The sequence below is a fragment of the Trichomycterus rosablanca genome, chromosome 7 (genome assembly GCF_030014385.1).
Source record: "Trichomycterus rosablanca isolate fTriRos1 chromosome 7, fTriRos1.hap1, whole genome shotgun sequence".
Classification (NCBI taxonomy): domain Eukaryota; kingdom Metazoa; phylum Chordata; class Actinopteri; order Siluriformes; family Trichomycteridae; genus Trichomycterus; species Trichomycterus rosablanca.
In genome coordinates this window covers 26,323,469-26,348,295 of record NC_085994.1, presented here as the reverse complement: position 1 = coordinate 26,348,295, position 24,827 = coordinate 26,323,469, and the positions used below count along the sequence as shown (strand labels likewise).

The 24,827-nt window shown below is 40.2% G+C and overlaps 1 protein-coding gene across 1 annotated transcript in view; it reads left to right on the top strand.

The window, feature by feature from the left end:
* Positions 1–24,827, top strand: part of LOC134318032 (membrane-associated guanylate kinase, WW and PDZ domain-containing protein 1-like) — an 80,730-nt gene that overhangs the window by 43,161 nt on the left and 12,742 nt on the right. The window contains exons 9-17 of the mRNA XM_062998767.1: positions 2,528–2,647; positions 2,897–3,082; positions 4,190–4,819; positions 9,822–9,856; positions 12,677–12,944; positions 16,188–16,279; positions 18,826–19,018; positions 19,483–19,806; positions 24,258–24,464. Coding sequence (XP_062854837.1) covers positions 2,528–2,647; positions 2,897–3,082; positions 4,190–4,819; positions 9,822–9,856; positions 12,677–12,944; positions 16,188–16,279; positions 18,826–19,018; positions 19,483–19,806; positions 24,258–24,464 — 2,055 coding nt within the window. The remainder of the gene's footprint in view (positions 1–2,527; positions 2,648–2,896; positions 3,083–4,189; positions 4,820–9,821; positions 9,857–12,676; positions 12,945–16,187; positions 16,280–18,825; positions 19,019–19,482; positions 19,807–24,257; positions 24,465–24,827) is intronic.

Here is a 24,827-nt window from a genome sequence, read left to right as displayed (position 1 = left end):
TATTACTATAACAACCCTAAATAAACATTTTAAACCCTGGTCTACACTATATTACTATAACAACCCTAAATAAACATATTAAACCCGGTCTACACTATATTACTGTAACGATCCTAAATAAACATATTAAACCCTGGTCTACACTATATTACTATAACAACCCTAAATAAACATTTTAAACCCTGGTCTACACTGTATTACTATAACAACCCTAAATAAACATTTTAAACCCTGGTCTACACTACATACTATAACCAACCCTAAATAAACATATTAAACCCTGGTCTTTACTATATTACTATAACCAACCCTAAATAAACATTTTAAACCCTGATCTACACTATATTACTATAACAACCCTAAATAAACATTTTAAACCCTGGTCTACACTATATTATTATAACAACCCTAAATAAACATTTTAAACCCTGGTCTACACTATATTACTATAACCAACCCTAAATAAACATATTAAACCCTGGTCTACACTGTATTTCTATAACCAATCCTAAATAAACATTTTAAACCCTGGTCTACACTATATTACTATCTTCTTGTTCCTCAGCCTTTGACCTGTTTTTTGGTTACGGGTTCGGCATTTCCGGCTTCTTCCCGTTAGGGGTCACCGGAGGGATTTGGCACAGTTTTTTTTTTTTTTTTTTTTACACCGGATGCCCTTCCTGACACAACCCTCCCTATTATCCGGGCTTGGGACCGGCACTACAATGCACTGGTTTGTGCATCTAGCAGCTAGGTATCAACAGGACAATTCAGTGTTTCCAATTAGCCTGGTGGCATGTTTTTGGACTGTGGGAGGAAACCGGAGCACCCGGAGGAAACCCACGTGGACACATGGAGAACATGCAAACTCCGCACAGAAAGGACCTGGACCGCCCCACCCGGGGATCGAACCCAGGACCTTCTTGCTGTGAGGCAATAGTGCTACCCACTAAGCCACCGTGCCGCCGTCTATACTATATTACTATAACAACCCTAAATAAACATTTTAAACCCTGGTATACACTATATTACTATAACAACCCTAAATAAACATATTAAACCCTGGTCTACACTATCCAAGTAGACCTATCCAAGTAGGGCTTAAATATCTCAACAGTGTTTGAGTGGGGGTACATGGTGGCTCAGATGTGTGTGCCACAAAGCCACATGAGTTCTGACCACCAGGGTTTAATACTTGTTTTAAAATTTGCTTATTGTAATGTGAGTGTTAATTTGTGATGGATAAGTGCCATGTGTTGCCAAATGGCACTGGACTCACTGCAACCCCCATTAAGAAGAATGTTTAAACGACTACAGATATACATGGGATATTCACAGAAAGTTTGTTGGCTACTTCAATGTACTGTATATGATAAGGAAATTGTATGATTGTTTATTGTTGATAAACTAAAATGCTGAAGAAGTGTGTTTACTATTTGGCCAAAAATATTTTGACACCTGACCATTAGCTTTTTAGACATCCCATTTAAAAAACAAATGGTATTAAATCAGAGTGAGCTCTGTGTGAACTTTTCAACTATAATAAAAAAATTTTTTAAGAAAGCCTCTCACAAGAAATATTTCTGTGGGAATTTGTACCCATTCAGTTAAAAGAGTACTTGTATGACTGAGATGTTGAGCAAGAAACTCTTAATTGATGTTACAGTTCGTTATAAAGCTGTTCATTGGGGTTGAGATAAGGGCATTGTGCAGAAATCCATTCAAACCTTCTAATTCAATTTGTGCTGAGATGTGAAGGGTTAGATTAAAGAAGCCTGTCATCTGCTGTCAGTAGAGAAAAAGTTAGGACAGAGGGTCAGAGCAACTATATATCAGTGTCCATGGTTTTGGAATGGGATGTCCTGCTAGATCATGGTCAGGTGTTCAGATTGTTTTGACCATATAGTGTATATTAGGAGTGTCCAAACAACGGCCCACAGGCCATTTGCAGCCCATTACTTATTTTGAAATGGCCCGTGAGATATTGTAAAAATTAAATTAGAGCTACTATTAATCAGGGTTAAAGAAACTCCAAAGAAAGATTTTTGGCACTTTGGAAAAAATAAATATTTTTCACTGATTTCAGAGGGAAGTGTGTATGTTTAATGAATCAGGAAACAGGCCTATTACATTTTATTTGTCTTATTACACAGTCAGTGGCCCGTTATTGCACATTTTTTCTATATCTAGCCTCCAACAAAAAAGTTTGGACACCCCTGGTGTATATAATCTTTATGTTGGTATAGAGACACAAATTTGGGCCCTTATGAAAAGATTGGGCCCCTCTACCATGCCATTTAATGTCAACCTTTAAAAATATAACACTGTGCAGACATGCATGGGACAGAATTTACTATTTTATGCAAGACTGATACTCCCTATACGAGGCCTATATACAGGCTCTCTGGATGTTTAAATTTTTCAAACAAATGCTTAGATGCTTTGATTTAACAGATGTAACTCAAATTTGTTAAGGAGAGTTAAGTAGATTGGCCCAAGTCTCTTATTTATTTATTTTTTTGTACAGAATGGATAGAGGAGCACTCATCTGCTGGGGCTCCAATTTCGTCATACATTCCAAACCACTTGGAGACATACAGAGAGCCGCAAAGTGGTCCACAGCTCCCGCCAGTGCCAGGATATAAACGTGAGAAGCTTCTGCTGCTGTTAATAGTGCAGCGGATTATTGTACAATTGATTAGCATTGGAAGATGATCCATTATTGTTTTTATTGTAGGCTAACCCACAGCAGTGCAATCCAAGTATTTCTGCTCTGTGCCAGTTAAATGATTTATGTAATGGATACTTATGTCATCACAATAAAATGCATCACTGTAAATACAGTACAGTACATTACAAGATGAAATATCTAAAGAAAGTGTGTGTGTGTCTGCAGGAGGGAAGCCTTTTTTTACAAGGAACCCTGCTGAACTCAAGGGTACATTTATAAGCACCAAGCTACTGAAAAGCAGACGCGGTTTTGGATTCACTGTGGTAGGAGGAGACGAGCCAGATGAGTTCCTACAGATTAAGAGTCTCATAGTGGATGGACCTGCAGCCGTAGATGGCAAGATGGAGACAGGTATGCACATGCACATACAGCGGGATGTCCATACAACAGCGTCCAAAAGTAGAGCTGAAACAGGCAGATCAAATACACACATAATTCAACTTCACAAAGGTATTAACATCATCTCCTGGGTTATATGAGGAGATGATAAATATCAAATGAGTAAGGAAATGGCTTATTATACTAACACCTTTTTATTGGTGAAAGGCAGGTGCCACTGTGTCTCAGCTTTAAAGTTCCAGGTTTAATCCGGAGCTCATTGTATGTGTAGGATTTGACATGTTTTACTTTGTCTATGTAGCCTTTCATTAATTTTTCATGTACTCTGGTTCAGAGACACTGTCAGAACTTTGAGCCCTATGAAAAGATATCACATTGGGCCCCACTACCATGGATCCCAGCGGTAGTGGGCAAATGAAATTTACCACTGCATCCCAATAAAGTTTTCTGTTATTTATGAGAAATTAATAGCCGTATCGGCCACACCAGAGTAACCCACCAACACCTGAGGAAGGGAGAAAACCCCCCAACATGTCAAATCTGCCAAACATTTGTTAAAATAAAACACATTTTAATACAATGCCCAAATACACCAAGGAAAGTACACATGCCGAAACTCAAGAACAGTTATAATGACACATTACACTTGAGTATATCCTTAAAGTTAACAGACAAAGTCAGCTGGGTTTGCAGTTAAGTCAGTAAAGGAATCAATGTTTTATGCCCATCTCTATTTATGGATATTGTGCAATACACTTCTGAGCCTTGCCAGCTTGCTTAATTTTGCGAAAAGTTACAGACATGTTTGTGTTCTGTATTTACCTGCAATATTTGTGCAGTTAATTCCTTTCAAATACTTATCAAGTGGCCATGGGTGGCACAGCAGTATACAAACCAGAGCGCGAACTGAACATGATGCAGCTCTCTCTGAGACTGCAAAGATGCAGTTGCAAGAATGCAGTCAGTGCGTGTGGAAGAAGGAATGTGTTAGTCTTATTCCTTCTCAGCCAGCTCTGTGTCCAGTGCAACAACAAACAAACAAGAAAACATTAAGTAATAGCCTTGATAATTTAGCAGTTTCACACTTATTTCATGCATACATTTGTGTGTATTTTACAGGTGACGTGATTGTTAGTGTCAATGACACTATTGTCTTGGGCTACACACATGCACAAGTGGTCAAGATCTTCCAGTCGATCCCTATCGGCTCAGCTGTGCAGCTAGAACTGTGCCGCGGCTACCCACTACCCTTTGACCCTGACGACCCCAATACCAGCCTTGTGACCTCTGTTGCTATTCTTGACAAAGAGCCCATCATTGTCAATGGCCAAGAAGCCTTTGATCCGCCTCTTTTAGGTCCATGCTCTTCCGGGATGGGAACAATAGTCACAACAGGCACAGAACCCCGTCCCTACAGCCCAACAGCTAAGGGAATAATGATGATGCCAGAGGGCTATGGCAATGATGTAGTGACCCTGGCATCGTCCATTGCTACACAGCCCGAGCTCATCACCGTACACATGGAAAAGGGCGACAAGGGCTTTGGGTTCACTATTGCAGACTGTGTCAGCGGGGGTGGTCAGAGGGTCAAGCAGATTGTGGACTACCCACGTTGCCGTGGCCTTAAAGAGGGTGACATCCTGGTGGAGGTAAACAAGAGGAATGTGCAAAACATGAGTCACAACCAAGTGGTGGACCTGCTTAGCAAGTGCTCTAAAGGCAGCGAAGTCACCATGCTGGTGCAGAGAGGTAAGCAAAGGCGGCTTTCACATTTACCACAAGGCTGGGCGCATATTGCCGCCTGCTGCAGCATTCCATGTGATATAATTAATCGGCAAGGTTAAAATAATAAACACTATTGACGATACTGACTGACAGTATTGCCAGTTGATTCACATAGAGGTTTGTATAAAATCTAATTTACTGATTTGTTAAACTACAGGTGAATTAAACTATATTGAATAATTATGAAGCCACGATAAGCGATTTCAGGATAAGAAAACTTGCTGGTACAAACCCGGTCTTTAAATGTTACAGCTCACTAGTCACCATTCTGTATATACATACATATGGACTTTTTCCTGGATCTGGTGTGTAATCATCAGCAGGATTGAATTGAACACCTGGTTTTAAATCAAAATGTTTTATGTTTTAGTAACTGAAACTACCATAAAATGGAAACAGGTCATTACAAAGGCATTTAACCTAGGCATGCTTCTGAATAGGGCTGCACGATATTGGAAAAAACTGACATTGCGATTTTTTTTCCCCTGCGATATATATTGCGATATTAAAAAAATGCAGGAATTTTCAGCACATTATTAATAATGCATGTATCTTACTCTAAATAAGGGGCTCATCTGTGAAAAAGGGTGGTGCCTACAAGGGATACAAAAGATTATGACAAGCTACATCTTTGTACTTGGTTGAAACTGAGCATTAAACTAAGAAAGCTTCAATATCTCTTCTCTTACAGAAAAATAAACATGGCTGACGGAGCGGACAAAGTTATTTTCAAACATAAATAAACAATTATTGATTTTTAACGAGTGTTTTTATTAGCAAGTTTAGGCTTGTCAGCAAATGTAACCGTTTTCTGTACACGTATCAAGATGTTATATTGACATGTTAGCGCTGTGACACGGGTTGCCAACCGTCCCGCAAAATACGGATTCGTTCCGTATTTGAAAACTAAATGTCGCGTTCCATATTGAACTGATACGGGACGCGCTTTGTTCCGTATTTTTATCAATGGGAGAGAAATGCTGCAGATTAGACTGTTCAGTACTAGAGCTGGGCGGTTCCTGAATCAACCGGGTTAATGATTCGAATCTTTGTACTGAATCAGGAATCACGAGTCCGAAATCTCAATGAACCCGGATCCTATGAGTCCTCTGACTGGCTGCTGCTCAGTACACAAGGCGTGTGAGCCGTCATTGAAAATGAGAACGGTGTGAATTTTCCTTTTGTGTCAAGCAGCAAAAAAGTTGTAGCATGACGTATTTGATATAATTTGCATTAAACATCGCACGTCCTGCGATGTGACTATCGCGCATGCACACATCGCGATGACGATGCTGAAACGAAATATCGTGCAGCCCTACTTCTGAAAGAATGGGTCGCTCTCAGGAGCTCAGTGAATTCCAGCGTTGTACCGTGATAGTAGGTCGTGAAATTTTCTCGCTACTAAATATTCCGCAGTCAACTGTCAGTTTTTTTTATAAGAAAGTGGAAGCGATTGGGAATGACAGCAACTCAGCCACGAAGTGGATGCTGAGGCGCATAGGGCGCAGAGGTCGCCAACTTTCTGAAGAGTCAATCGCTACAGACCTCCAAACTTCATGTGGTCTTCAGATTGGCTCAAGAACAGTGCGTAGAGAGCTTCATGGAATGGGTTTCCATGACCAAGCAGCTGCATCCAAGCCTTACATCACCAAGCACAATGCAAAGCGTCGGATTCAGTGGTGTAAAGCACGCCACCACTGGACTCTAGAGCAGTGGAGACGTGTTCTCTGGAGTGACGAATCACGCTTCTCCTTCTGGCAATCCAATGGACGAGTCTGGGTTTGGTGGTTGCCAGGAGAACGGTGCTTGTCTGACTGCATTGTGCCAAGTGTAAAGTTTGGTGGAGGGGGGATTATGGTGTGGTGTTGTTTTTCAGGAGTTGGGCTCAGCCCCTTAGTTCCAGTGAAAGGAACTCAATGCTTCAGCATACCAGGAGATTTTGGACAATTTTATGCTCCCAACTTTGTGGGAACAGTTTGGGGATGGCCCCTTCCTGTTCCAACATGACTGCGCAAGGTCCATAAAGACATGGATGAGCCAGTTTGGTGGAAGAACTTGACAGGCCTGCACAGAGTCCTGACCTCAACCCGATAGAACACCTTTGGGATGAATTAGAGCGGAGACTGTGAGCCAGGCCTTCTCGTCCAACATCAGTGTCTGACCTCACAAATGCGCTTCTGGAAGAATGGTCAAAAATTCCCATAAACATACTCCTAAACCTTGTGGAAAGCCTTCCCTGAAGAGTTGAAGCTGTTATAGCTGCAAAGGGTGGGCTGACATTATATTAAACCCTATGGATTAAGAATGGGATGTTTTTGGCAATATAGTGTATTTTACATTATTTTACATTGCACAATACCCTATGTACATTTAGTGGTTGTTTCTATTTCCAAGTGACCCATACTGTATCTATGCTAAATACCTATGCTAAATTAGCTTGCCGTTCTTGGCCAAGGACTAAGGACACCTTAACAGGTTAACTTGTTTGGGTGGAGCATTAAACAATGCAAGATGACAAATACAATGATTGGACAAATTTAGTTATCACAGAATCACAACTGGATTGTAAATTGCTGTCATGGTAAAAACAATTTTCAACAGGGTAACAGAAAATTAAAGCCCACAACATTTGCAGCGAGCAGTCTAAAAATTGCCTCTGTTTTTGCTTCTGGTACTGTTACAATTCCATATGTGCATCTAGTAAAGGATGCCGTCACAGGCTAACCTTCAGCAAACGCCTCCTACTTTTATGAATACCCGTATGCAATGGAAAGTAGATAGTAGCACAGAAGATACAAAAAAACAAAGTGTGCACGTTGGCTTTTTTCATTCATTATTTATTTTTAAAATAATGTATTTATTTGTCTATTGTTTTAATTAGGCAGCATTAGTAATATAACCATAAAACTTAAAACCAGCCTAAAGACACACTTAGACATTCCAAAGTCAGTTGCCTTTTGTGTTGTGGCTTCTGTCAGTCTCTGGAAAAAAAGTGAACACCTGGCTGTTATAAGCATCCAACTCTTTCTCAGTTTGTAAGACAGGGGTCATTTGGATGTAATACAGATTGGTGGTGGTTTTTAAAAAGCCTAATTGTGTACCAAATTTGGTGAGTTCCATTGGAAGAAGCGTTGGTAGCTGTTTTGTTGTTTCCCATAAGCATGATTCTAAACAACATAAGCAATCCAAGTGTCTGGGTAGCGCAGTCGTGTATTACACTATGCCGTCACTGCTGAGATTCAGGGTTTGAATCTAAGTAATGCTATTAACTGGCTTGGTGTTTACACAGATATGATTGGCTACGTCTAGGGGTGCGCTGATGGCTAAAGCCCTATGATGGATTGGCGTCCTGTCCAGGGTGTTTCTGCCTTGCGCCCAGTGTTTCCTGGTAAAATTGGAAGTCCGACAGGCTTTTGGTTAAGGATTGATGGAATAAGTTGTAAGCTAATAAAACTGTATGCGATTTGAGGGCAGTGTGTAGTCTGGCAGAAATAAACAACTTAAAGGTGAAGAACAGGAATGTTTGAGTGTGTGCATATGTGTATTTGTGTGTATTGTTAAGAGAGTAGTGGAGGCTGTGTAAGGAAAACAATGTTCTCATAGTCAAAGTTGATTGTATACGTGGAACTTTTTTTACATCCCACCCACATCACACACACACACACACACACACACACACACACACACACACACACACACACACACACACACACACACACAGGGCTAGAAACCAAGCTGACTATAAAGCTGAAAGCATTGCTGAATATTTCTGCCATCTTGCCTCCTTCTTGTTTCCATGACGATGCTCCGGTGCACTGCAAAAGGAGGAAAGAAAGATACAGAGAAGAGAAAACAGGAGAGGTTTATTTGTCATATGAAACCAGAGATGTAGAGGTATTTTCTCCATATGACAAAACAATCAGTTCAGATATCAATACAATCAAATAGCAGCATTAAAACAGTGTACCCCAAATCAGACATGTATCCCAAAACATCTTAAAGCATTTTAAAACATTTGCATAAAAAAACTGACAATTCAGCTTGTATTTGTATTTTAATTAAAATAATCAATCAAAATTGCCTTTGGTTAAAATTTAAGACAAGGTCATATGATAAAGGTAATTAGCAGAGAAAAGTGTGTCAGTGTTGTTGAGAAGTGTAGTGGTATTTTTTTTATAACAAAACAAAGGTATGGATGGTGCTTGGTGAGAATAACAATTGATTTAAAATGTCTAATTAAATTTGTCAGTTGGTGGACACTCCGGTGGTGCAAAGGTCTAATGTGGCAGCAGAACACCTTTGGCTGGATGTCCAGCAGACACAGTTGGCTGGGTCTGTGGACAGGAGGTCAGAGCAGGGTTTCTCCTATCTGCTGCTGCACACTGCCATTTCTGTGGAAATCATTTAAAAGTTTCCAAAAGATGGATCTTTGAAATAGTAATGCATATAAATGAGAATGTATAGGGAGAGATATCAGATAATATTATTTAACTATAAAAATGTAACAGTTTGGAACCTTATCCCATTGATAAAATTAGTTTTTTTCCGGAACAGCTTTGTTTAAACTATGCCTCATTCTCTTAGACAAACTCTGACACACAAACTGACATCTAACCGCAGCACACACACCTAGGCAGGATGACATGTATGAGCGACCGGCCGGTGTGCTACAGGATGTAGCGGCATCCACAGGCATCCACAATCCACAATCTTCTGCTCACCCTCCCTCCTTTGCTTCCCAGCAGAAAATCACAGATTGGCAGAGAGGTGCATCAGCGTCATTCCCGTGCCTCCTTTTTTCACAAGAGAAAGGAGAGAGGAGGCAGGGAAAGAAAACAAGCACACTGCTACTTGGATTTCTAAAGCCAGGCACCCATCTTTTTGGTGTTGTTCTTTTTTGTGTGGTGAATAGAACTCTAAAGAAAGGTATTAATGCTTTCTCTTTCTTTTTGCCGCTGTTTCACAGGGGTGGTGCAGGCCAAGAGGAGTCCCAAAGTGCTGGTAAGTAAACACCTTTTTCCTTAAATCTTCCAACCCTCTGAGTTTTCACATTTAGTTTAAATAGAATCATTGAAACAATTGATATATGTATTTTGCAAAGCAGTGACAAAGGCACATGTATTTATACAAATCTGGTAAAACTATTTTTAGAAACTTATATCAAACAGTAATTCCTTTTGAACATCGTGATAGAGTGCCATACAGGACCTTGGGTTCTGAGGACCTGGGTTTTATCCTTCTCTCTAGTCACTATCTGCATTATTGTTTAGGTATTCTCCATGTCAATGTGGGTTTCGTCTGTATACTCTAGAATAAAAGGTGGAATGGCTGCTCTAAATTGCACATAGGTTGGATTGAGTGACCATGTCTATTTACCATTTATGGCTTGCAGAGGGGGCAAGGACAAGTCGGTTCCTTTTAACTGACAGTCCTACCCCGAGCTTACAACTGTAGTTTCTTTTGAATCATTTCGTTTCCAAAAGATGGATCTTGGGAACAGTCATGCATATAAATAAGAATGCATAGGGATAGCTAATCTTCTAATTATAAGTAATAAGTAAATAAATAAATAGTTTTACATAAATTGTTTTGAACATTCAGCAAAAGCTTTTGACAGTCCTACCACAGTCTTGTAAACTCTTGTAGGGGTAAATGAGCACCACATTTATTGACACTTTGCATGAAGAAAGCCTACTAAAAAATGTTATCAGGTGTAACATTTAGCTCATTTGAATTATGATCCATATGGCTTTGTTCTGCATTTGTGGTTTGGAAACTCTCTCCATGAGGAGCAGCAAATACAGAGGCGATTGCAAATTTGAATATTCTTTTTTTGGTTTATTATAAAGCTACACCTCTTCTACTATTTGGCCATGTTCTTTTCTACTGCCCACACTAAACATCACTGAATACTGGTGCCTCAATCTTCTTCTTTAATTAAAATGTACTACTTTTTTTAACCAGACCATTGACGACACTCAGCACAACAAGATATACAGTCAAGCCAGAAAGTCTGCACACCCCTCTTTTGCTGGAGCCTATCCCAGCTTTTCAGTGGGTGCAAGGCACACAGTAACACCCTGAATGGGGCGCTAGTCCATCGCATGTTTTTGGACTGTGGGAGGAAACCGGAGCTCCCGGAGAAAACCCATGCAGACACGGGGAGAACATGCAAACTCAGCACAGAAAGGACCCGCACCGCCCGCCTGGGGATAGAACCAAGAACCTTCTTGCTGTAAGGCGACAGTGCTACCCACTGAGCCACCGTGCCTCCCAGATTCTCTGGTCTGATGAAACAAAAATTGAACGTTTTGGCCTGAATACCAAGCGTCACTTCTGGAGAAAACCAGGCACCGCTCATCACATGGCTAATGCCATCCCTACAGTGGCAGCATCATGTTGTGGGGATGTTTTTCAGCAGCGGGACCGGGGCGACTAGTCCTGATAGAGGGAAAGATGAATGCAGCTAGGTACATTGATTTCCTTGAAGAAAACCTGCTCCACAGCACTCTGGACCTCAGACTGGGGTGAAGATTTACCTTCCAACATGACAATGACCCAAAGCACACAGCCAAGAGAATGAAGGAGTGGCTTCAGAGAAAGTCGGTGAATGTCCTGAGCCCAGATCTAAATCCAATCAAACATCTGTGGAAGGAGCTGAAAATTGCTGTGTAACGACGCTCCACATCCAACCTGATGGAGCTTGCAAGGATATGCCTAGAGAAATGGGCAAAAATGTCCAGAAACAAGTGTGCCAAGCTCGTAGCTTCTTTCCCAAGACGCCTTAAAGCTGTAATTGCTGCCAAAGGTGCATCAACCAAGTATTAGACTAAGGGTGTGTACGGATATGTAACCCCTAAATAAATGATTTTTGTCAGTAAAATAAAATTGCATTGTTTTTAAACCCTGTTTTCATGTTTGAGGCAAAAAATAACTATAGAAGAAGTATATTATAGAATGAGTCTGTAACATAATAAAACACGAAGAAAGGTAAAAAGAGGTATGCAGACTTTCCGGTTTGACTGTATAAGGACATGCATCCAGTACATTAGTTTTTTTTTTCCCAATAACTAGTTTAATGTTTAAGTGTATTATTTATTTTTTACTTGAAAATTGATGATGATAAGGTTGAGCAATGAATGACTGGGAAAAAAAGATGGAGCTAGGTTATGAGAACAAGTGTGAATAGATGTGCTCATAATTTTTAACCAGAGAGATTGCTAAGGTCTTTTATTCTCATTGTAAGATCTTGAGAGTATACCTACCTTTGCATTGTATGCATTGTGCCGCTGCCACTTGAATGGATAGTTTGATGCTTTCATTAATTAGGAGCAGAACAGGCATTCCAAATAAAGTGGCTGGTGAGTGTATTATCATTATTTGGCCAAAATCGTAACAGGCTCACCTGCTGTAAAGTTTGGCCTTCCAGTTGCTTCCAATTGCCTATAGTTGCTTCCCCTTGCTTTTGTTAAAAAAAATAATAAAAAACATAATTTATAAGTATTAGTAAATACCTGTTAGTATCTAAAAATACCTGTTACTATGTACTCATGTCAAAGGCATGTCTGGTCAGATTAAAAATGCCATTTTTTTAAAAATGACAGAGGTCAAGGCTCATTGCTGAAAAACAAACCTTTTTTTATGTCTCTCCATCAGCCCTCCTATGTCGATTTATCATTTTCGTAAAATTGCATCAGTGCGAAGTAGACAGCAGCTGACCAGTTTGACATAATTTTTCTCTGTCTGTTTCTATCTCACCCCCTCTTTTTTCTTTGCTTTGCTTATTTTTTCACCTCTACCTTGGTCCATTGTCTCTTTTAGCAATTGGAGAGAAAGGACAGCCAGGGCAGCTCCCAGCACAGCGTCTGCAGCCACCGCAGCGCCCACACTGACTCGCCAGCCCGGGCTGTACCAGCTGTGCCCCCTGTCCCCAGCGAGCCTTTGGTGTCCGCACCCCCAGTACCTCCTCCTCCGACCCAGCCTCTCCCCAGCCTTCCTCCGCTGGATCCTCCAGCCAATGGCACACTTCAAAAAAAGCCGGACCCCTTCAAGATCTGGGCACAGTCCCGTAGCATGTATGAAAGCCGAAGTAAGTAAGGTTCAAACCCAAATCTTAGTGGTGGTAAGCTAGCATAATAGTCAGCTGCACCACCTGAGTGCCTATCACTGTTATTGTTTTCTAAAAAATAGTTTTAGAGAAGTTGTTAATTTTCCTCCTTCTAGTGTTCACACCTCTTTTGTAACAGAAAATGGACAGTTGAAATATTTGGAAGTCAGGCTCATTTAATTCTCTTTGATAGAAAGTGGGCAGCTTTAACAAAAAAAAAATAGGGTGTTGGGTCACCACAAATGTACTTTGATAATGATTCTGCGAGTACTTGGAAAACATTGTCTAGGTCACATTGTGAAAAACATTGTCTAAAACACTGGTCCAAAAAACTCCATGCATTTAAATCTGGTAATTGCAAAGACCATAGAAATGTTTCATTGTATTGTTCAGAGGATCAGAAAAATATAGCTTTGCATTAATTTACAGTAAACCTTTCCTCTAAAGGGAAAAGTGTCACAGCATCTGCACCAAATATGCTTTTTTACTGATTTATTAAGGTTTCCCTTTTAATTTGTCAACTGTCTGTAGTAACTAATTACTAGGTAATTGCTTTAGTTAAATTATACACTACTGTCTTAGTACTGAAAAGTAAACAAACTGCTTCACTACATGTAGACATGACACTTAAAAAATCAAATTATTTCATGATTTGCAAACATGCACATCACTAAATTAAATTTTTTCTAACAACCAGTTGACAAAGCCCAACAGTTTGATACTTGCAATTGCTCCCTCTGTTTTAACTGCAATATGGGAACCTGTCATTTTTTTTTATACATATACATATTATACAACCAAGCTTAAGTTGAACGCCCGTGATCTTCGATCCCTCAGATGCAGGCACTGCATCAAGAACATCCACTCAACAATAGCTGATATAACCACATGGGCAAGGGATTACTTTGGCAAACCTTTGTCAAGCACTACAATATGGAGTTACATGCACAAAAGCCACTTAAAACTTTTCTGTGCAAGAAAGAAGCCCTATGTTAACTATCTCCAGAAGCGGAGTTGACTTCTCTGGGCTCAGAGGCATGTAGGAAGGACCACGTGCTCCAGACCAAAGATGAAAAGGACTATCCAGACTGTTATCAGCAACAAGTCCAAAAGCCAGGGTCTGTCATGGTATGGGGCTGTGTCAGTGTCCTTGGCAAAGGTAACTTACGCTTCTGTGATGGCAGCATTAATGCAGAAAAGTACATTGAGATCTTAGAGCAACATATGCTGCCTTCAAGACGTCATCTTTTCCAGGGGCGTCCATGCATTTTTCAACAAGACAATGCAAACCCACATTCTGAACACATTACAAAGGCATGTCTGTGGAAGAAGAGGGTACGGGTACTGGACTGGCCTGCCTGCAGTCCTGACCTGTCCCCAATAGAGAATTTTGAAACGAAAAATGCAACAACGACCCCGTACTGTTGCACATCTTAAGACGTGTTTGCAGGAAAAATGGGACAAAAATAAAACCTGAAACACTAAATCGCTTGGTATCCTCGGTGCCAAAACATGTGGTGGAAAGGAATGGCAATCTCTAAGCAGAAATGTGGCTTACACTACTAATGAGCTTTCAACTAATAAAGTTTCATAACTTCAAGCACTTAGTTATTCATAGACAACTGCACATAGATCCTTCCACTGCCTCTTTTCCTTCCAGCTTGTTTATACATTATGGATGACCCTCTCGCATACTCCCACGCACTGGCAGAAAAAATATGCAGAGCAAGACCCAACTCTTAAGATGAAAATGCTTGTCTTACATGTGGTTCTGCATTACATTTTGTGTTTGTATTACACCAAAATAACTTGCCTATAAATATCAGATAAACTTTTGGTAGTTAGTTTGCTGTGTGAAATTAGTTATTATTTAGTAATTAGTTATAATTAAGTTCTTCATTGTTGTTGGTGACTCATTTGAATGTTTTATCATTCACAATCTAACTGCTATGTGGCCAAAAATACTACCATTTATTGGACCAATAGGACCCACTTTATTTACACTTTGCATTGTTTACTTATGCTTAGATTGGCCAAGACAGATTTATTGTCTGCATGGGCTTTTACACATTATGGGTGTATAGCCAATGTAAGCCAATCAGCTTTTACCAGCGCAACCATTCTCTCAATGGCCATGTGTTTTAGGTTTCAATTTTGTCTTCATGTAACAAATATATCCAAAATGTGTACAAAGACATGTAGTTGTAGAAAAGAAGTACCCCAAATCAGAAAAAGTTGGGACAGCATGGAAAATGCAAATAATAAAAAAACAGAGTTTCTTACATTTACCTTGACTTATTTCATTGCAGACAGTATGAACCTGAGATATTTCATGTTTTATCTGGTCAACTTCATTTAATTTATTAATAAACATCCATTTCTGCATTTGAAAATGGAGGTATTTTAACAACTGAAATGAAGTTGAGCAGACAAAACATAAACTATCTTGGGTTCAAACTGTCTGCAATCAAATTAAGATCAAAGTAAATGTAAGGGACATTGCATTTTTATTTTACTTGCATTTGCCATACTGTCCCAACTTTTTCTGATTTGGGGTTGTATGTAATAGCTGATATTTTTTCTTGGACAGACCACTCATGCTTTTTACAGGCTTGTAGTAGCCTTTGCTTAGATCAGGACATCATAAATATAGTGTGTGTGTGCGTGTGTGTGGGCAGATTGTTTACCAAAAGCAGCATTTGGTGCTTTCCATGTGCCTGCTGATGCTGCCAGAATCCAGTCATGCCTGCTAAACGATCTGGAAGGAGAAGCTAAGACAGTTAAACGGTCGACGCAGGGTTTTAGGGCAGTGGCCAGACATTACAGACAAGCTTTTAAACACATCATGCTGAGCCTCTGCAAAAGCTATTTTGTAAATGTGACGGCTCAGCCGCCCAGTTGGACCGGCAGAGGACCTGCTCCTCCTGCTCAGCATGAATGCTACATGCACCAAATAAAGGGCAGAGGCAGGCTAATGAGCTGTGGGAATTGGGTTCCTGGTAATCTTCTGAACCTTTGTTTACCTTGCAGGCATTACCACATAAACTCCTTCTAACTGTGTTGTTATAATTTTTCTAGCCTAAAAATCTTACTCTTTGTCAATACACATTGACAATTCTGTGTATGTAAAAGCCCCAGCTGGCCAATATCACCAGTGAGATTTAAACCTAAATCTCATTAAAATGTTATTTACATTTACTTATTGTTTGTTATTGTATAATTTAGTGCCAGATTCTCAAGAACAAGATGTCTTTCTTTGGAGAAAAGACACTGGGTTTGGCTTCAGGATCCTTGGAGGAAATGAACCCGGAGAACCGGTAAAAACACATGCATACATGCAAGCGTAAACAGTAGTGATTACATCATTTAAAGTGCGTAGATATTATTATATACAGTGGGGCCAAAAAGTATTTAGTCAGCCACTGATTGTGCAAGTTCTCCTACTTAGAAAGATGAGAGAGGTCTGTAATTTTCATCATAGGTACACTTCAACTATGAGAGACAAAATGAGAAAAAAAAATCCAGGAAATCACATTGTAGGATTTTTAAAGAATTTATTTGTAAATTATGGTGGAAAATAAGTAAGCAAGATTTCTGGCTCTAACAGACCTGTAACTTCTTCTTTAAGAAGCTCTTCTGTCCTCCACTCGTTACCTGTATTAATGGCACCTGTTTGACTTTGTTATCTGTATAAAAGACACCTGTCCACAGCCTCAAACAGTCAGACTCCAAACTCAACCATGGCCAAGACCAAAGAGCTGTCGAAGGACACCAGGAAGAAAATTGTAGACCTGCACCAGGCTGGGAAGAGTGAATCTACAATAGGCAAGCAGGTTGGTGTGAATAAATCAACTGTGGGAGCAATTGTAAGAAAATGGAAGACATGCAAGACCATTGATAATCTCCCTCGATCTGGGGCCCCACGCAAGATCTCATGCTGTGGGGTCAAAATGATCATGAGAACGGTGAGCAAAAATCCCAGAACTACACGGAGGGACCTGATGAATGACCTGCAGAGAGCTGGGACCAAAGTAACAAAGGCTACCATCAGTAACACACTACGCCGAGAGGGACTCAAATCCTGCAGTGCCAGGCGTGTCCCCCTGCTTAAGCCAGTACATGTCCAGGCCCATCTGAAGTTTGCCAGAGAGCATATGGATGATCCAGAAGAGGATTGGGAGAATATCATGTGGTCAGATGAAACCAAAATGGAACTTTTTGGTAAAAACTCAACTCGTCATGTTTGGAGGAAGAAGAATGCTGAGTTGCATCCCAAGAACACCGTACCTACTGTGAAGCATGGGGGTGGAAACATCATGCTTTGGGGCTGTTTTTCTGCAAAGGGGACAGGACGACTGATCCATGTTAAGGGAAGAATGAATGGGGCCATGTATCGTGAGATTTTAAGCCAAAACCTCCTTCCATCAGTGAGAGCATTGAAGATGGAACGTGGCTGGGTCTTCCAGCATGACAATGATCCCAAACACACGGGCAACGAAGGAGTGGCTCCGTAAAAAGCATTTCAAGGTCCTGGAGTGGCCTAGCCAGTCTCCAGACCTCAACCCCGTAGAAAATTTGTGGAGGGAGTTGAAAGTCCGTGTTGCCTGCTCTAGAGGAGATCTGCATGGAGGAATGGGCCAAAATACCAGCTACAGTGTGTGCAAACCTGGTGAAGACTTACAGGAAACGTTTGACCTCTGTCATTGCCAGCAAAGGTTATGTTACAAAGTATTGAGTTGAACTTTTGTTATTGACCAAATACTTATTTTCCACCATAATTTACAAATAAATTCTTTAAAAATCCTACAATGTGATTTCCTGGATTTTTTTTATCTCATTTTGTCTCTCATAGTTGAAGTGTACCTATGATGAAAATTACAGACCTCTCTCTTCTTTCTAAGTAGGAGAACTTGCACAATCAGTGGCTGACTAAATACTTTTTGGCCCCACTGTATTATTTATACACATGCACATAATGATGTGTACCCATACAGTCTTCTTGTTCCTCAGCCTTTGTCCCGTTTTTCGGTTACGGTGTTGGCATTTCCGGCTTCTTCCCGTTAGGGGTTGCCGACGGGATTTGGCACAGTTTTTACGCCGGATACCCTTTCTGACACAACCCTCCCTATTTATCCGGGCTTGGGACCGGCACTACAATGCACTGGTCTGTGCATCCCAGCGGCTAGGTAACTATGGGGACAATTCAGTGGTCTCCAATTAGCCTAGCGGCATGTCTTTGGACTGTGGGAGGAATCTGGAGCACCTGGAGGAAACCCACGCAGACACGGGGAGAACATGCAAACTCCGCACAGAAAGGACCCGGACCACCCCACCCGGGTATCGAACCCAGGACCTTCTCGCTGTGAGGCGAGTGCTACCCACTTAGCCACTGTGCCACCGGTGTACCCATACAGTAAAGATATGAAAACTAAATAAAATGCTTATTAGCACCAAAAAATAACCCATTATTATTATTATTATTAATATATTAATTATTAATATATTGTTTAATTGACCAAAACCACTATTTTCTTGTCAATGGAAGGCCAAAAACTGAGAGGAGATGTAAATGTGTGTGTAAATGTTTTGGCTCATGGTCATTCTTGGAGGCACTACTTCCAGAGGACAGCTGGTACCCTTTATAGTGCACACTAAACTTATTTGTGCTGGGAATCGGTCTTTTGATAGACTTACATTATGTGGTCTGAAGTAGAAAATCAAATATTTAACATTTAAATGTAGTAATGCCCTCTTATGCATCTGATGAGATCTAGATGGAAGGAACAATGTCCACAATTTTTATTCCAGATTGTGTATATTAAAAGTAATATTTAAATGGTGTTTACTGTTATTATTCTTTTAGATTTATATTGGGCACATCGTAAAGTATGGTGCTGCAGATGAAGACGGGCGCTTACGTTCTGGGGATGAGCTGATCTGTGTGGACGGCACAGCCGTAGTGGGCAAATCCCACCAGCTGGTTGTGCAGCTCATGCAACAGGCGGCCAAACAGGGCCATGTCAATCTAACAGTCCGTCGCAAATCTGGCTATGGAGGTAAGACCAGGTGCACACAGACACCGTTTTTGCTTGTACTGCACACATTTTGGTGGTACATGATACAAATGATTCGACATCATTTCTTTGTTGCTTAAAGGCAATGTTGTGCAACAGTGGTGCAAGTTCACAGAGAAAATGATAATTTTACAGATCTTAAGTATTTACTCAGAGAGCAATACAAAATCACTAAATCTTTTTAAACATGTCTATGATTGGCTCTGTCTGAGAAGCGGTGGTCGAGGCCCTTCACTGGATTGGCATCCTGTCAGTGGTGTGTAACTGCATTGCACCCTGTGATTCTGGAAAAGCCAGGCCCACCGAAACTCTGACCAGGATAAAGTTGTGGTAAAACATGGAAATGAATGAATGAATAAAGTAACAGCATCATCATCATCAACTACAACAACAACAAGAATAATAATATTAATACTAATAATAATGCCTGTTTTTGTTCTACACAGTGTGTAAGGGTGAGGGAGATGTGCCTCCATCCCCTGCTTCATCTCACCACAGCAGCACTCAGGCACCTTCCCTGACCGAAGAGAAAAGAACGCCGCAGGGCAGCCAGAATTCTCTGAATACGGTTAGCTCAGGATCTGGCTCCACAAGTGGTATTGGTAGTGGGGGTGGAGGAGGCAGTGGCAGTGCTGTTGTACCTGCAATGGCACCTGCTTTGCCAACTGCTTTACAGCCATATGATGTTGAAATCCAGAGGGGCGAGAATGAGGGATTTGGCTTTGTTATCGTCTCATCTGTGTCAAGGCCTGATGCTGGCACAACATTTGGTAAGAATAAATGAACATGTGTGCATGCCAATGTGGGTGTACACACTCAAAGACACCATAGTTCATCATCATAACACATTCACCTTTTCTGGCTACTGCAGAATAGCTGTTTACCAAGTGTACTCCATAGCTGTGCACACTGTTAGGGTAAACAGACAAATTCTAAAATAGCATCAATTAGATGCAGTCATGCACCAAAGTAGCAGTTTAAATAGCAAGGGTGGGTGAGGATGTGTATGTGTCTGCCACTGCAATGTCATTGCAAGGTCCCACTCATCTGCTGACCACAATGTTAACGATCTCATTATGACAATATAGAATTAAGGTGATGAGTTAGAGTTAGAATTAAACTGATGAGTGGTTTGAATGGGTTGCAGCATATGTTGCTGTGTTTTTGCAGTGTCTGTGCTTTATGACTACTACTTTTTTGTTTGTGTGAGGTAGGGTTGGGCGATATTGCCGATTTTCATACCGTCATACCGTCTTCAAAAAATACCGCGGTATACGGTATTACCGTATATTTCCGATTCTATTTCCGATTCTATTGAACGGCTCTTTGAAATGAACTAAAGGAACCCGAGTCGCGCCTCTGGGAGCCGTTATATAGGGTGTATTCGAAAAGCTAGGGAGCTCTCTACATATATTTTTATTTTATAATGACTGATTAATTTCGTCTACTGATGCGAAGCGGAGTGGGTGAAATACAGCCGATTAGAACTGCGCAGTTATCACGGGGAGCGAGCGACACTCACACACACACACACACACAGAGAGAGAGAGAGATAAAGAGAGCGCTAGTAGTATTATGACAAATAATTGAGAAAATACTCGATTAATGATGTTAAATCTGATTGGTTCATGGCGTGTATGTTTTAAAGCAGAAACAAACACAGGCACAAACACATCTCTGCACAAGAGAGGATTTTTATGAAACTTAATGCAATGCAACCAGTCTGTCTCTTTCCTGTAGTTTCCTTTTAAAATAAATCTTTTTTCTCATTTAAGTGTTGTTTGAATTATGCCTACATTTAAGGCAAGGTAGCAAAATGTTCATGATCGTTCATCATTGATATTAATATCGGGGCTGTCTTATACTAAGCTAACAGTTAGCATTTTGCCATTCAAACCAATAGGATGGGATAGCACAGTGCGCAAAGCATGTCAACTCACAAGCTCGATTTTGCAAATAAAAACACATGTGCAAGTTTATACAAGTTCAATAATCATTTATTTACGTTTGAAAATAATTCCGTTTCTCTGCACCGTCAGCCATGTTTTAAGCCAAGGACACTTCCGATGCTCACTTGTTCTTGAAATGTTAAGATACCGAACTACAGCTTATTAAGGCATCTAAGGTTTCAAACAGCCTCCTTCTCGGGAGCGCGCATAGGATGACGTAAAATGCGTCTATGTAGAGCGCGCACTAGTTTTTTTTTATCACCTCAGTGAGCACCTCCACAACCAATCAGTGAGCTCCAACCGCCTACCCCTCCCACCCCTCCCTTACTGTGGATGCGCGAATGTCCTAAAGTCTCAGTTTTTAAGGTAAACCCGAAGCAGAAATTTGGCGCTTCACATTTTTTTTAAATACCGTCACCATTTTTAAATACTGTCATCATTTTTAAATACCGCGGTATACCGTAATACCGTCATACCGCCCAACCCTAGTGTGGGGCTCAGTTACTTAACTGTTGATAAGCACTAAACATTAAAACCACCTCCTTGTTTCTTCACACATTGTCCATTTTATGCTGTTCTTCAATGGTCAGGACTCTTCCAGAACCACCACAGAGTAGGTATTATTTGGGTGGTGGGTCATTCTCAGCACTGCAGTGGCACTGACATGGTGGTGGTGTGTTAGTGTGTGTTGTGCTGGTATAAGTGGATAAGACACAGCAATGCTGATGGAGTTTTTAAACACCTCACTGTCACTGCTGGACTGAGAATAGTCCACCAACCAAAAATATCCAGCCAACAGCGCCACATGGGCAGCGTGCTGTGACCACTGATGAAGGTCTAGAAGATGACCAACTCAAACAGCATCAACAGATGAGCGATCATCTCTGACTTAACATCTACAAGGTGGACCAACTAGGTAGGAGTGTCTAATAGTGTACAGTGAGTGGACATAGTATTTAAAAACTCCAGCAGCGCTGCTGTGTCTGATCCACTCATACCAGCACAACACACACTAACACACCACCACCATGTCAGTGTCACTGCAGTGCTGAAAATGATCCACCACCTAAGTAAAACCTACTCTGTGGTGGTCCTGGGGGGTCCTGACCATTGCTAAAAAAGTATGTAGAGAAACAGATGGACTACAGTCAGTAATTGTAGAACTACAAAGTTCTTCTATATGGTAAGTGGAGCTGATAAGACTCATAAGTTCATAAGTTGTAGATAAGTTCAAGTAGACAACAGTCCAATAAACAAAACTAATAAAACCCCGTTAGAACAAAGGAATTATTATGCCAGATACATACACTAAGTGCATATAAGTTCTCAGCTTAAGTGCTTAGTGAAAAGGTTGGTCTTTAATTGTCTTTTGAAGATGGTGAGAGATGTAGGGACAGAGCACTTTGTAAGTACAGAACCCTGGGGGACACCAGTTAATTGGGTGCATGACCTCTGGTCTTGCTTGTCTTGATCCTCCAAACAAAACTTGAGGAAGACATGCAACAAAGGCTATTCTCTGTTCTTGCACCCAAGTGGTAAAACAAACTTTCCCTGTCTGTTGGAACATCTGTGTCTTTCACCATCTTTGAAAGATGATTAAAGACCAACCTCTTCACTAAACACCTGAGATGCGAACTAACATGCACTTACTAATCTTCTATAGCATCTTTAAAAAATTATTCTACCTGGTCCTTTGTTCTAACATGGTTTCAGCAGATTTGTATCCTTGGATTTTCACTACTTTTGGACTAGAGTAAAGAAATGTTTACTGATTAAGGGCGAAAATGTAAATTTCATGTTATTTTTAAAGATTACATTGTTCCGCTCTAAATGTTATTCTGATTATATGATTTGTAAGCAAGAAAAATGCTGTAATACATTTAAGAGAAATGAAAAAATACTAGTGGTCTTAGACCTTTGGCCCCCACTATTTTTGTATACAGTAAAAATCAAAAACTGGAATGTAATAAAACTATTATTTACACTTTTGCTAATTGCTATGGCACCTTAAAATGTAGACAGGTTTTTCATGTTTGCTGTAAAAATTTTTTTTAGATGTGTCTAGAATGCAATTGGAGTCTGCCTATAGCAATTTGAATTGATTGGACACAATTTGGAATGACACACATCTGGACCAGGACCATAACATACAGCTTTTACGAGTTTATGTGTTACAAGAGTGAACGACATCTCAGTATCAAGCACTCTGATTGGCTTAGTTATGTAACCCAGCGTGGTAGTGATGCACTTGCTTAATAAAGAAATAAAATACACGGTATATTCACAAATTGTCGGGAGCATTTAACACTTTATTAACTTCTTCTGTTACGGTACTGAATAGCGCACATCTAGAGCCGAGCACTCTATCCCATGCACTATGGAAGCCCCAAAGGGTCAAAACACACTCACTTTGCTTAGAAACGTCCATCAAACCACTGTCAAAATACAAGCACTTTAAGAACTGGCTTTCCTTCATAACAAAAGAGTGACTTTTGTTAATTTTTAGTGTATCACTGCATTAAACAAAATTATGTTCTTTGAATATAAAGTTCAAAGTGAAACTGAAATTATCTCACTTCATTTTTACTACAATGCTGCACTAGGTTTGTTTACTTTTATTTTGTAAAAGAACATTAAGCAATAGCTTGGATGCAGGCAATTTTTTTCCTACAGCACTGCAGAGCTATTCAGTTGTTAAACATGTACATTGGATTAATTTGAATAACTGTAATGTACTTGAAGTGTGCACTGTGTGAACAGTATTATCCAGTTCTTATCTAGACAATATCTAGAAAATACAAGTATCGGTTTGAGAATCGGTATCGGATCGGGATCAAAATTAAAGATCGGGATCGGGAACAAAAAAACGTGATCGGGACATCCCTAGTTGTATGTAGTTGCCAGCCGACAGCACCACTGGGGATGCAATCCCAAGCATCTATTATGTTTTGTTCTGGTTTTGATTCAAAAAGAATTGAAATCATATTTTTATTTTAGCATTTTTCATACTGTCTCAACAAAAATTTACTAGTTTGGTTTGATTGGATTGGTAAACTGATAAATTGATAATTTAGCCAGATTGCTTGGTAAAATTAATTCTGTTTTTCCTTTTCTCTTTTGTCTCTGCTGCCTTACCTAAATCATGGTCACAAACATCATCTTTCTATAACATGCCTCCTTTTGGCTTGTTTCTGGTCACTACTTCTGTCCTTCTCCTTTGATCACATACACACCCCTCCACTACACACACACATACACTGCTGTTGATACAGCAGCTGGAAACACTTGTGTGGCCATGCCCCATAAAATAGGTAGAATCATCGAGGGCAGTCCAGCAGATCGTTGTGGAAAGCTGAAGGTGGGTGATCGCATTCTTGCTGTCAATGCCTGCTCCATCACTAACAAGTCCCACTCAGACATTGTCAACCTGATAAAAGAGGCCGGAAGCTCAGTCGCACTGCGCATCATTCCTGGAGACGGTGAGTGTGTGTCTGTTTGAGTTGAGTGTCCATGTATTTGTGTAGTGCAAGTGTGAATGTGACAAATGTGTGTGGCGCATGAGTGAGGTGTGAGATGTGTCTGTATCTAAATATTAGTACAGTTAATACCAAAAGTTTAAATATATTTATTTATTTATAATTTATATATCCTCTCTTTTTACCAAATTATGATACTTAACTGTTGTTACAAATTCACCTGCCTATTCTGAAATATTTTTACAAAATACAATAAAGGTTTAAGAGGATAACATCACAAATTCTTGTTTTTATTGAATTGTAATGCTACCAGAACTTAATCATTATGCAATGACTTGATAATTAATAGCTAAATTTAAATTACCT